This window comes from Entelurus aequoreus, linkage group LG16 (assembly GCF_033978785.1).
Source record: "Entelurus aequoreus isolate RoL-2023_Sb linkage group LG16, RoL_Eaeq_v1.1, whole genome shotgun sequence".
NCBI classification, from domain to species: domain Eukaryota; kingdom Metazoa; phylum Chordata; class Actinopteri; order Syngnathiformes; family Syngnathidae; genus Entelurus; species Entelurus aequoreus.
Genome location: NC_084746.1, coordinates 21,511,933 through 21,524,911, shown reverse-complemented (window position 1 = coordinate 21,524,911; position 12,979 = coordinate 21,511,933). Strand labels below are relative to the sequence as shown.

General features: G+C 37.0%; 1 protein-coding gene across 4 annotated transcripts in view; it reads left to right on the top strand.

The window, feature by feature from the left end:
• spire2 (spire-type actin nucleation factor 2) overlaps positions 1-12,979 on the top strand; it is a 100,648-nt gene that overhangs the window by 85,642 nt on the left and 2,027 nt on the right. For 2 of the 4 annotated variants that reach the window (XR_009821317.1, XR_009821318.1), the window contains exons 13-14: positions 3,083-3,170; positions 7,542-7,569. Coding sequence is in view for 2 of the 4 variants with exons in the window: in XM_062022360.1 (XP_061878344.1) it covers positions 7,542-7,569 (28 nt within the window). In the remaining 2 variants the exon portion in view is untranslated. The remainder of the gene's footprint in view (positions 1-3,082; positions 3,171-7,541; positions 7,570-12,979) is intronic. The other 2 variants (XM_062022360.1, XM_062022361.1) reach the window with 1 other exon arrangement.

Genomic DNA, 12,979 nt, shown 5'->3' with positions numbered 1-12,979 from the left:
TTTCTATCCGCAGTTAAGCACGATGCTATCACGTTAGCTCCAAAGCTAAAGTGTTTCGCAGATGTATTGTCGTGGAGATAAAAGTCACTGTGAATGTCCATTTCGCGTTCTCGACTCTCATTTTCAAGAGGAATTTAGTATTCGAGGTGGTTTAAAATACAAATCCGTGATCCACAATAGAAAAAGGAGAAAGTGTGGAATCCAATGAGCCCTTGTACCTAAGTTACGGTCAGAGCGAAAAAAGATACATCCTGGCGTCCTGCACTGCACTCTAATCCTTCACTCTCACTTTCCTCATCCACAAATCTTTCATCCTCGCTCAAATTAATGGGGTAATTTTCGCTTTCTCGGTCCGACTCGCTCTCGCTGCTTGTGGGAATGATTGTAAACAATGTGCAGATGTGAGGCGCTCCACAACCTGTGACGTCACGCTACTTCCGGTACAGGCAAGGCTTTTTTACCAGCGACCAAAAGTTGCGAACTTTATCGTCGATGTTCTCTAGTAAATCCTTTCAGCAAAAATATGGCAATATCGCGAAATGATCAAGTATGACACATAGAATGGACCTGTTATCCCCGTTTAAATAAGAACATTTCATTTCAGTAGGCCTTTAAGTATCATTATAACGTGATATTACTACTGTAGGACTAAGGTAACAGCAACTGTTGTTGTGTCAGCACTGTTGCAGCCAGTGCATGACACGTAAGAGGGGGCGGATCAATGCACAGATCGATGGAGTCGATACCAAAGGTAGTATCAGTACATGATTAATACTGTTGGATAATTGATATCATTTTCTCAAAATAAAGTTTGTTAATGTTTAAATATTTACGGAATCATTTCCATCACACATATGGACATTGAGGGCAAAACCCAAATGATGCCCTTATGCCCAGGTTGTACGACCGATTTGCACGTCAAGACCGCTGACGTGCACTAGTTAAATACTGTGTTGAAATTGTTAAACTGTCAGTAGCAGTCCCCATAAATACATAAAAAAATTACAGTTAATACAAACTCCAAAACCAGTGAAGTTGGCACGTTGTGTAAATCGTAAATAAAAACAAAATACAATAATTTGCCAATCCTTTTCAACTTGTATTCAATTGAATGGACTGCAAAGCCGAGGTACTTAACGTTCAAACTGAAAGGTACATACAGGTTTTGGAGCAGCATATGTTGCCATCCAAGCAACGTTATCACTGACGCCCCTGCTTATTTCAGCAAGACAATGCCAAGCCATGTGTTACAACAGCGTGGTTTCATAGTAAAAGAGTGTGGGTACTAGACTGGCCTGCCTGTAGTCCAGACCTGTCTCCCATTGAAAATGTGTGGCGCGTTATGAAGCCTAAAATACCACAACGGAGACCCCGGACTGTTGAACAACTTAAGCTGTACATCAAGCAAGAATGGGAAAGAATTCCACCTGAAAAGCTTCAAAAATTGGTCTCAGTTCCCTAACGTTTACTGAGTGTTGTTAAAAGGAAAGGCCATGTAATATAGTGGTAAAAATGCCCATGTGGCAACTTTTTTTGCAATGTGTTGCTGCCATTAAATTCTAAGTTAATGATTATTTGCAAAAAGAAAAATTACGTTTCTCAGTTCGAACTGATCTGTAGTCTATTCAATTGAATATAAGTTGAAAAGGATTTGCAAACTATTGTATTCTGTTTTTACTACGAATTACACAACTTGCCAACTTCACTGGTTTTGGGTTTTGTACATGTGATTGGTATCGGTAGTGGTATTGGCCGATATTACTCATGGATGATCAGTATCAGCAGCTTAAAACCCTGATCGGAACATCCCTATTAAAAAGTGTTAGCTTTTAAAGGGGAACTGCACATTTTTGTTGAATTTCATTCACAATCCCTTTGTAAAAAAAGAATACATCGTAAAACACAGCAAGTAGGAGGTGGAAAACATTGCAGCTAATGGGAGTACCGGTATTATATTGCACCCATATAAAAGCCCTCTTAAAAAAACATCCCCAAAAAATGCCAATACTACATTTACATTTTGTGACCTGGATATTAAACAAGCACTGTATTAGCAATATCTCCAGGAAATGTGCTGCTTTTGTTGATCCACCTCTTCTTTGTCAGATTGTTAAGAGTTTAGTCTTGTGTCATCTTGACTATTGTTCTACAGTCTGGGCGTCTGCTGCAAGTGGTGAGATCAGTAAGCTCCAGATTGTCCAGAATAGGGCAGCAAGGCTGGTTCTTGGTTGTTCACTAAGAACCAATGTGAACCAAATGCTTGCTTCTCTTTCCTGGCTAACAGTGCAGAACAGTTTGTCAGCTAATACTCTTATATTGTTCAAATCAGTAACCGGTAGTCAAACTCCTGCTTTTCTCATGGCCCAAATAGTTCACAGTAGCACTATACATAATCATAATACCAGGGCGTCCAATGAGGGGCATTTTGTACTCCCTCGTCCCAGGAAGAATGCTTTGCGGAAATCTTTTATTTATAGATCTTTATCGCTCTGGAATAACCTGCCTCAAATTCTCACCGGCATTGAAAGTAAACAGGTTTTTTAAAAAGAAAGTAATATTTTATCTGAGTCTTTAAATTAGTTTGCTCGTTGATTATTTGCTTGGTTTTATAGTGTGTAGTTATATTTATATGGTAATTATTATTCTGTGACTGTAAATTGTTTGCTTGTTTTCTTATTGATGCTTTTATTTTTTTCTGTATTGTGTAGTTATAATTATATATGCTTTTACTTGTAATTGTATTGAATTGTGGACCCCAGGAAGACTAGTGGGTTGTTGAGGCAACCAGCTAATGGGGATCCTTAATTAAAAAAAATACAAAAAATATATTGTTTTTATAAGCACTAACGCAGAGGAACTACTTTTAGCGGCGCCGTGATCTCAGAGAGGTAACTAGTTTATGCAACAATTGACATATGTACTCAGTTGCCAAATCGCTTCTGAATTGGTGAAAGTCAATGCTGTAATATAAATCTTGCCTCTCACTTGTATAGTAGAAGGTTATGGTCATAAACCGAGAAGCTGGTCAACTTTGACATTCAATTTTGACATTGCTTGTTTTTTTTTCTTTCGTTTTTACCAGCATGAGGTTTATGTTTATTCTTCATCAAAACGGGACGAAATGAACATCCAATCAGTCGGCATATCCCAGTTAGAGCAGACATTGTACAGTAAGTGTTTGTTTTATTATATTCGTAGTTTGTATTTCTTGTTTACTTGAGATCATGGCTGCGCTAAAATAGTGGAATTGTGCTAGTTGCTGGATCTGTTTATCACTCAGCTTCTAAAACTTGTAGCTCATCCTCTGTATATTCAAGCTGAAAATTTTAAGGTAAAGGATCATCATTTTCCTAAGTATTCGTTGTTGGCTCTCGAGAAGTCTGCCGTGAGTTGTAGTAGATGTGTTGTAGGAAATGAAATTAATTAATGTAAAATGATTGCTTAAAATGACCGAAATATGTAAATTGTCACTTGTCACTACATTACATATATACTTACAGCGTGTATATAAAACATTGGTGAAGGGCTTTGATGTTTTTTTAGAGCACTTTATGGGCGCAATAGTCCCAATGTCACAATGACTTCTATTACCTTCATTGTTAGCTGACTTTTGCTAGCATTAATTTGTACATGCTAGAATGCATAAATAACCCATATGTGTTCCCAAAAACTTCAGTTCAGTTTCAGTTTTTTTTTCCCGAACATGCAGTTGTTTCATTACAGCACGTCCGAAAAGGAGTAGGAAGAAGCAGAGCTTATTTAATCCTATCCCTTTTCATATCACAGCAATTTTATCCCATTTCCTTTTTCTCCGTTTATAACAGAACAGTGAATAAATAAATAAAATACCATAATTAAGTAAACAAATATAAAATACATAAATAATCATTATCTTGAAAAAAAAAAGGTTCAAGATGTTAATCATAATTGTTCTTTGTACTTTGTGACACTTGTAGTTTGAACAGTCTCTTGAACTGTATCATATTAGTGCTTTGTTTGATTTCTTTGCTTGATCCATTCCATAATTTAATTCCACATACTGATATGCTAAAGGTTTTAAGTGTTGTACGTGTATACAGAAGTTTTTTACATTTGTGTTTTGCTGTATGATTTTTTTTAGATGACGGATTGATTGCTTGTTTTCCATATTTGAACATTTCAGTGCATACATTGAAATTTTTGTTGCATTTTTTTGTTTACATGTGGTGTATGTATATTTATACACGCGTATCAATGCTTCAAAAGGAATTAGCAGCTATGTTGACGTATTCACACCAGTTTCCTGCTGTGTTCTTTCAACACAGTTCAGATGATTGAAACAAGAAAAAATACAAATAGTTTCTTCTATATTTTTTCCATATGTATTTTTATATTTTATATTTATTTCTAAATGTTCTTATTATTTGCCTGTTCTGCACTGAGGAGAGAATCTGTGTCCAAAATTTCGTTGAACTGGTGTACTGTGTATGCTTGTGCAAGGACAATAAATATTCCAATCTTATTTTATCTGATCTGTGTTTACATGCAGGATATAATGCACAATTCAGGTTGTTGATGTAATTGTTCACCTTACAAAAGACGTGATATTAATATGAACGTTTGCTTAACAAGACCCTAATGTGCACAAAACATGACGTCACGCGTTTAGAGAAGTAAACATGGTAAAGAATTATAATGTTTGTCTGTTTCGATGATCGTATGAACATATTAGATTTATGGCACACATGAAAAAAACTCATATGGAAAAAACACCTGAATTAATATGCAATATAAGACAATTTGTCAGATTTGTTTTGAACATTTTATTCCAGCTTAATCATTTTTAGTTTCTAACATCAACTAGAATGTAAAATAATAATAAAAAAACCCAACTAGGGCTGTCAAGTAACAATTTTTTGAAACAGATTAATCACCCTCTAGAATTGTGATTAATCCTGATTATTATTTGCTTGCATAAAGAAAATACCTCAATATTTGGATACAAATGCAATTTGGTAGTCAAAGTGTCACACAGGAACATGTTTAAATGTTTACTGAATTGCATGTCATTGATCTGTTCAAAACTTGGTGAGAGTAAGTACAGTAAAAATTAAGTGCACATTTTGAAAGTCTTTGCGATATTATTGCAAGCAAGGTACAGTTACTAATCGATAATGTAGTAGATGTACTCATAAACAACTTAACATTGTGCACCATTTCAATCTGCATTTACTCCTCTTTAGAGTAATCAGCTGTTGAAACAAATAAGCTTGTTTGCAGCTTCAGATGACAAAGTTGATCTCTTTTTTTGGCACAATGCGACCCCAGCTCGTTGTGATTACTTAAAAAAGTCCAATGTTCTCCAGTAGGCAAAATAAATTCACGTTAAGCCAGTAGATGCAACTTGATGTTTTTGTTTGGGTATCTGTGTTGGCCCTGCGATGAAGTGGCGACTTGTGCAGGGTGTACACCATCCTTCCGCCGGAATGCAGCTGAGATAGGCTCCAGCGACCCCGAAAGGGACAAGCGGTAGAAAATGGATGGATAGTACAGTGGGTTTATCCTTGTTGTTAGTGTGCCTCTCCAAGGTATTCTACAACGTGACATCTTCTTGCAGGACTTGTTCTTTGCAGATGTTAAGTGGTTTACATGCAGTGGCTGTCTTTTTAGCAAAGGCATATGTTTAACTTAAAGGCCTACTGAAATGAGATTTTCTTATTTAAACGGGATAGCAGGTCCATTCTATGTGTCATACTTGATCATTTCGCGATATTGCCATATTTTTGCTGAAAGGATTTAGTAGAGAACATCGACGATAAAGTTCGCAACTTTTGGTCGCTGATAAAAAAGCCTTGCCTGTACCGGAAGTAGCGTGACGTCACAGGTTGTGGAGCTCCTCACATCTGCACATTGTTTACAATCATGACCACCAGCAGCGAGAGCGATTCGGACCGAGAAAGCGACGATTATCCCATTAATTTGAGCGAGGATGAAAGATTCGTGGATGAGGAAAGTGAGAGTGAAGGATTAGAGGGCAGTGGAAGCGATTCAGATAGGGAAGATGCTGTGAGAGGCGGGTGGGACCTGATATTCAGCTGGAAATGACTAAAACAGTAAATAAACACAAGACATATATATACTCTATTAGCCACAACACAACCAGGCTTATATTTAATATGCCACAAATTAACGCATAACAAACACCTCCCCCCTCCCATCCATATAACCCGCCAATACAAATCAAACACCCGCACAACACACTCAATCCCACAGCCCAAAGTACCGTTCACTTACGCAAAGTTCATACAGCACATATATTTCCCCAAAGTTACGTACGTGACATGCACATAGCGGCACGCACGTACGGGCAAGCGATCAAATGTTTGGAAGCCGCAGCTGCGTACTCACGGTAGCGCGTATCCAACTCAAAGTCCTCCTGGTAAGAGTCTCTGTTGTCCCAGTTCTCCACAGGCCAATGGTAAAGCTTGACTGTCATCGTTCGGGAATGTAAACAATGAAACACCGGCTACGACGTAGCCGCTACGTGTTTGTGTTGCTGCAGCCGGCCGCTAATAAACCGCTTCCCACCTACAGCTTTCTTCTTTGCTGTCTTCATTGTTCATTAAACAAATTGCAAAAGATTCACCAACACAGATGTCCAGAATACTGTGGAATTTTGCGATGAAAACAGACTACTTAATAGCTGGCCACAATGCTGTCCCAAAATGTCCGCTACAATCCGTGACGTCACTTGCAAACGTCATCATACCGAGACGTTTTCAGCAGGATATTTCGCGCGAAATTTAAAATTGCACTTTACTAATCTAACCCGGCCGTATTGGCATGTGTTGCAATGTTAAGATTTCATCATTGATATATAAACTATCAGACTGCATGGTCTGATAGTTGGTTTCAGTAGGCCTTTAACTGTGCTACTTTTGTTGACAACATTGACGCAGGTACACCGCCAGTGCAGCGTTCTCCTCTTTTGTTGTCGATGGAGCTAGCACGTATGCTATCGACGCCATCCTTGAGTACGTGTTTCACTTTAGATGGTATTTTAAAGTTGATGTGCACCGATGATTAGAACGGTTGTCGCTGCAATACCAACAAGTTACCTCAGTTTGATCTAAAGTTCTGTTTTGAAGCCAAATTGGCCACCTCTCCTCGTGATCACAGGCCGTGCAACAATGCGCACATTAAGCCTTAACCCGTATGTGATTAATCTTCATTCATATTTGATAAAGCAATAATTTATTTTAATAATCACATGCGTTAGCGTTAAAACTACATCTGATTTTCTGTGAAACTCGTGAAAGCATTGATGTATGTAGGAAAATCCGAAATGAAAAATAATTACTCAAAATAAATGAAGATAATAAAACTGCATAGGAACATTGTTCTACTTACACATTTTGGTTGGAGGCATGAAAATGCCAAGTGTAGATATGTGAACATCTTCTGTCGATGTCCAATATGAAACATGCACAACTTCTTCTTTTGATTTTGTTCATTTAGTGTCAGTAATAACATTTTCATTTTCCATTTCTTTGTGTTTTCAGACCAGCGTGTGCTGCTTGCAGTGCGAAGGTAACCACTTGCATTTCCACACAGCAAAATACAGTGCACACTCACTGTTGTACTGATGCACACTTAGCAGCCTTCTTGGCAACTAGCAGAAGGGGGAGGAGCTAAATGGTGTGGTTGCAATTCACATTAAAAAAAAGAGAAAGTATAGGAGTGTACAACTACAGCAACCCACTGTGTACTTAACACACTAAGGGCCTGATTTGCTAAGATTCAAATACCACCTGATAAACGGTGTGTGCAAACAATAGAATAGCGTGTACTATTAGTGGGCGTGTTGCGTGTGAACTACTAACAATTTATTTGCAATTGAAAAGTGCCGCAGACCGCCTTATTTAAAAGAGGATTTTGCATGCATACAGGGCTTTTACCACGGAGACACTTGATCATTTTTCTGCACATTCATGTTATCATGCTCCTACCTGTGTGCCATGTGTTGACCCAGCAGAACACATCTATAATCTGTAACACTTTTCTGAATCACAATGTCTGCCACATCATTTTATATGGCCCACAAACGCCTGCAAATAATATGCGGCAATAAACAACCTTATATATGTTTTTAAATAATTGATTTACTTTTTTTTACATTTTGACAGAAAAGTATGAATGAACTGCATGAAATTGCATACCTTTTAAACTTTAATAGTATCCAATATTGCAACACATATTTTGTAGGGGTATGGATTCAGAATTAATTCTCATTTTAAAAAAATCGTTTTTTTAAAAATATTTATAATTATTTTTTTTATTAATAAATCCAACAAAACAATACACAGCAATACCATAACAATGCAATCCAATTCCAAAACCAAACCCAACCAAGCAACACTCAGAACTGCAATAAACAGAGCAATTGAGAGGAGACACAAACACGACACAGAACAAACCAAAAGTAGTGAAACAAAAATGAATATTATCAACAACAGTATCAATTTTAGTTACAATTTCAACATAGCAGTGATTAAAAATCCCTCATTGACATTATCATTAGACATTTATAAAAAATAAAATAAAATGAACAAGTGTCACAGTGGCTTACACTTGCATCGCATCTCATAAGCTTGACAACACACTGTGTCCAATATTTTCACAAAGATAAAATAAGTCATATTTTTGGTTCATTTAATAGTTAAAACAAATTTACATTATTGCAATCAGTTGATAAAACATTGTCCTTTACAATTATAAAAGCTTTTTACAAAAATCTACTACTCTGCTTGCATGTCAGCAGACTGGGGTAGATCCTGCTGAAATCCTATGTATTGAATGAATAGAGAATTGTTTTGAATCGGGGGAAAATTGTTTTTGAATCGAGAATCGTGTTGAATTGAAAAAAAAAAATCAATTTTGAATCGAATCGTGACCCCAAGAATCGATATTGAATCGAATCGTGGGACACCCAGATTCACAGCCCTAATATTTTGTCAAAATAAAAATAAATACTTTGACTGGGTTTTTACGATAACAGTCTGTCGTTTGAGCTGCCAGGTTTTGTTGTTGTTTTTAAGGTGTATTACCGCAAATGGAAAACAAAAAATTACGGTAAAAATATGGCAGCTCAGAAGGCAGAATAAAAAAAGTGTTATGTTTTTGTTTTTTTAAAAACACTGGATATTTCACAGTAAAATTCTGGTGAATGTGTTGCCAGTTTTTTCCTGTAAAATCTACAGATGTTTTTTTTTACTGTGTACATAAAAAATATTTTTAATAATCAAATGCATCATTCATAATATTTGCTGTTTCAAGCGGCCCTTTAATAGAAGCCATCATTGCGTTATGGCCCTCAATGAAAACCACTTTGACAACGCTGATCTAGACAAACAAACATTATCACACTGACACTTAATTCCGTGAGACAGATACAACCAGTAATAAAACTTTTTTTTTTTAAATGCTGACACAGCAGACACCAAAACACATTAATTAAATTCATTCCAATAATAGTCATCCTTTTTTTTGGGGACAATACCACAAAAATAACTTATCAAGGCCTTAATACCATGACAATATTGTACTGTGATATTTTGATATTTTTACATCCTATGTAAACCAGACATTTTCTTGTGTCTGTATCATTCCAGTGTAGATGTTGCCTGTGTTGTGGCAAAAACAGCAATCTTTGGCATGTTGAAATTAGGTTCTGATGTCAGAAAAGGTGGAAAATATCATATTTATGTGCTGCATGTTCAACAACTTACTGTAGTAAAACAACACATATAGGAGCATGATAACAAGAAAGTGCAGTAAATAAGTGTCTACATGGTGACAGCAGGTAGAACACACAAAATCCTCATTTAAATATGGCGGTCAGCACCAGTTATGAATTGGACACCCAGTCTTCGTACAAAACTTAAAACCAGTGAAGTTGGCATGTTGTGTAAATGGTAAATAAAAACAGAATACAATGATTTGCAAATCCTTTTCAACTTATATTCAATTGAATAGACTGCAAAGACAAGATATTTCATGTTTGAACTGAGAAACTTAATTTTTTTTTGCTAATAATTATTAACTTAGAATTTAATGGCAGCAATACATTGCAAAAAAGTTGGCACAGGGGCATTTTTACCACTGTGTTACATGGCCTTTCCTTTTAACAACACTCTGAAACGTTTGGGAACTGAGGAAACCAATTTTTGAAGCTTTTCAGGTGGAATTATTTCCCATTCTTGCTTGATGTACAGCTTAAGTTGTTCAACAGTCCGGGGGCTCCGTTGTCGTATTTTAGGCTTCATATTGTGCACACATTGTCAATGGGAGGCCAGTCTAGTACCCGCACTCTTTTACTACGAAGCCACACTGTTGTAACACGTGCAGAATGTGGCTTGGCATTGTCTTGCTGAAATAAGCTTAATGAAAAAGACGTTGCTTGGATGGCAACATATGTTGCTCCAAAACCTGTATGTACCTTTCAGCATTAATGGTGATTTCACAGATGTGTAAGTTACCCATGCCTTGGGCACTAATACACCCCCATACCATCACAGATGCTGGCTTTTGAACTTTGCGCCTATAACAATCCGAATGGTTCTTTTCCTCTTTGGTCCGGAGGACAAGACATCCACAGTTTCAAAAACAATTTGAAATGTGGACTCGTCAGACCACAGAACACTTTTCCACTTTGCATCAGTCCATCTTAGATGAGCTCGGCCCCAGCAAAGCCGGCGGAGTTTCTGGGTGTTGTTGATAAATGGCTTTGGCTTTGCATAATACCGTTTTAACTTGCACTTACAGAGGTAGCGACCAACTGTAGTTACTGACAGTGGTTTTGTAAAGTGTTCCTGAGCCCATGTGATATCCTTTACACACTGATGTTGGTTTTTGATGCAGTACCGCCTGAAAGATCGAAAGTCACGGGCATTCTATGTTACGTGCAGTGATTTCTCCAGATTCTCTGAACCTTTTGATGATATTACGGACCTTAGATGGTGAAATCCCTAAATTCCTTGCAATAACTCTTTGAGAAATGTTGTTCTTAAACTGTTGGACAATTTGTTCACGCATTTGTTCACAAAGTGGTGACCCTCGCCCCATCATTGTTTGTGAATGACTGAGCATTTAATGGAAGCTGCTTTTATACCCAATCATGGCACCCACCTGTTCCCAATTAGCCTGTTCACCTGTGGGAAGTTCCAAATAAGGGTTTGATGAGCATTCCTCAACTCTGTCTTTTACGCCAGCTTTTTTGAAACATGTTGCAGGCATCAAATTCCAAATGAGTTAATATTTGGCCCCCCAAAAAAGTGTGTTCAATTAAATCAGCGTTTCTCAAAGTGTGGGGCGCGCCCCACTGGTGGGGAATAGAGACATGACAGGTGGGGCGCGAGGAACGGGAGGAAATTTCACTTTAATTTTTTTTTTTTTTTCAATTATATTCTTAGATTTTTTTTTTAAACTATGCTTTCATTTTCTATAAACACTGTAAATCACTTTGTGATTCGGTCTGTGAAATCCGCTATATAAATAAATGTAAATTACTTATTTTTCCTGTAGGCTTTAAATTTCTAGGTAGGAGCGAAAGTTTGACAGACATAGCAACAGTAACTAATGGGGGCGGGGCTAAGCGGAAGCTTTGAATGGCGAGTCACTGTGCGAGGATTTGCTGTTTTGCAAATACATAAAAAATAGAGCCAATGCTGATGAGCTGTTCAATATAATGGACAGTTTCCTCAAAGAACACAACCTTAAATGGGAAAACTGTGTGGGCTTTTGCTCTGATGGCGCACAGACCATGGCAAAGTCAAGAAACGGGCTGCAGGCTCTAATAAAGAGGGTTGCGCCAAATGCGCATTGGACACACTGTGTGTCATTCACCGGGAAGCACTCGCGTCAAGGCAGCTCAGCTCCGAACTCAATGAGGTTTTAACAGTGGCAGTGTCAAGCCTGCAACCCCCATTTGAAAAGCTGTGCAGTGCAAAACAGGCTCATTGCAGCCACTAATGCTGGAGTACTGTAAAACTCATGTTCACTTTCCCTGTCTTGCCAAATGCATTAGCTCCTCCTTTTTTTTTGCAAAGATTGCAAAGTGGCACTTTTATTTTTATTCATTATTGAACTCGATGCAAGTTATTTGATTTATTATTGAACTTGATGCAAGTTATAACACTTTTTTTTATTTATTATTGAACTTGATGCAAGTTATAACACTTTTATTTTATTTATTATTGAACTTGATGCAAGTTATAACACTTTTTTTTATTTATTATTGAACTTGATGCAAGTTATAACACTTTTATTTGATTTATTATTGAACTTGATGCAAGTTATAGCACCTTTTTTGATTTATTATTGAACTTGATGCAAGTTATAACACTTTTTTTGATTTATTATTGAACTTGATGCAAGTTATAACACTTTTTTTGATTTATTATTGAACTTGATGCAAGTTATAACCCTTTTATTTGATTTATTATTGAACTTGATGCAAGTTATAGCACCTTTTTTGATTTATTATTGAACTTGATGCAAGTTATAACACTTTTGTTTTATTTATTATTGAACTTGATGCAAGTTATTTTATTTGATATTGAACTTGATGCAAGTTATACCACAGCTGCACAGTTATTTTATTTATTATTGAACTTGATGTTATTTTATGTTATTGAGTTTGAATGTATACAACTTGATGTTACTTGATGTTCAATAAATTTGAAAATGTTAAGCTTGGCATTAGCATTCTGTTGGGGCGATGGGGGCAGGTGGGGCTTGAAAACTTCCCCTTGTCCAAAGTGGGGGATGACAAAAAAAGTTTGAGAACCACTGAATTACCGTAATTTCCGGACTATAAGCCGCACCTGACTATAAGCCGCACCAGCTAAATTTAGGGGAAAATACAGATTGCTCCATATATAAGCCGCACCCGACTATAAGCCGCAGGGTTTTGATGTGTAATTACCGTAGTTTTTAGGGG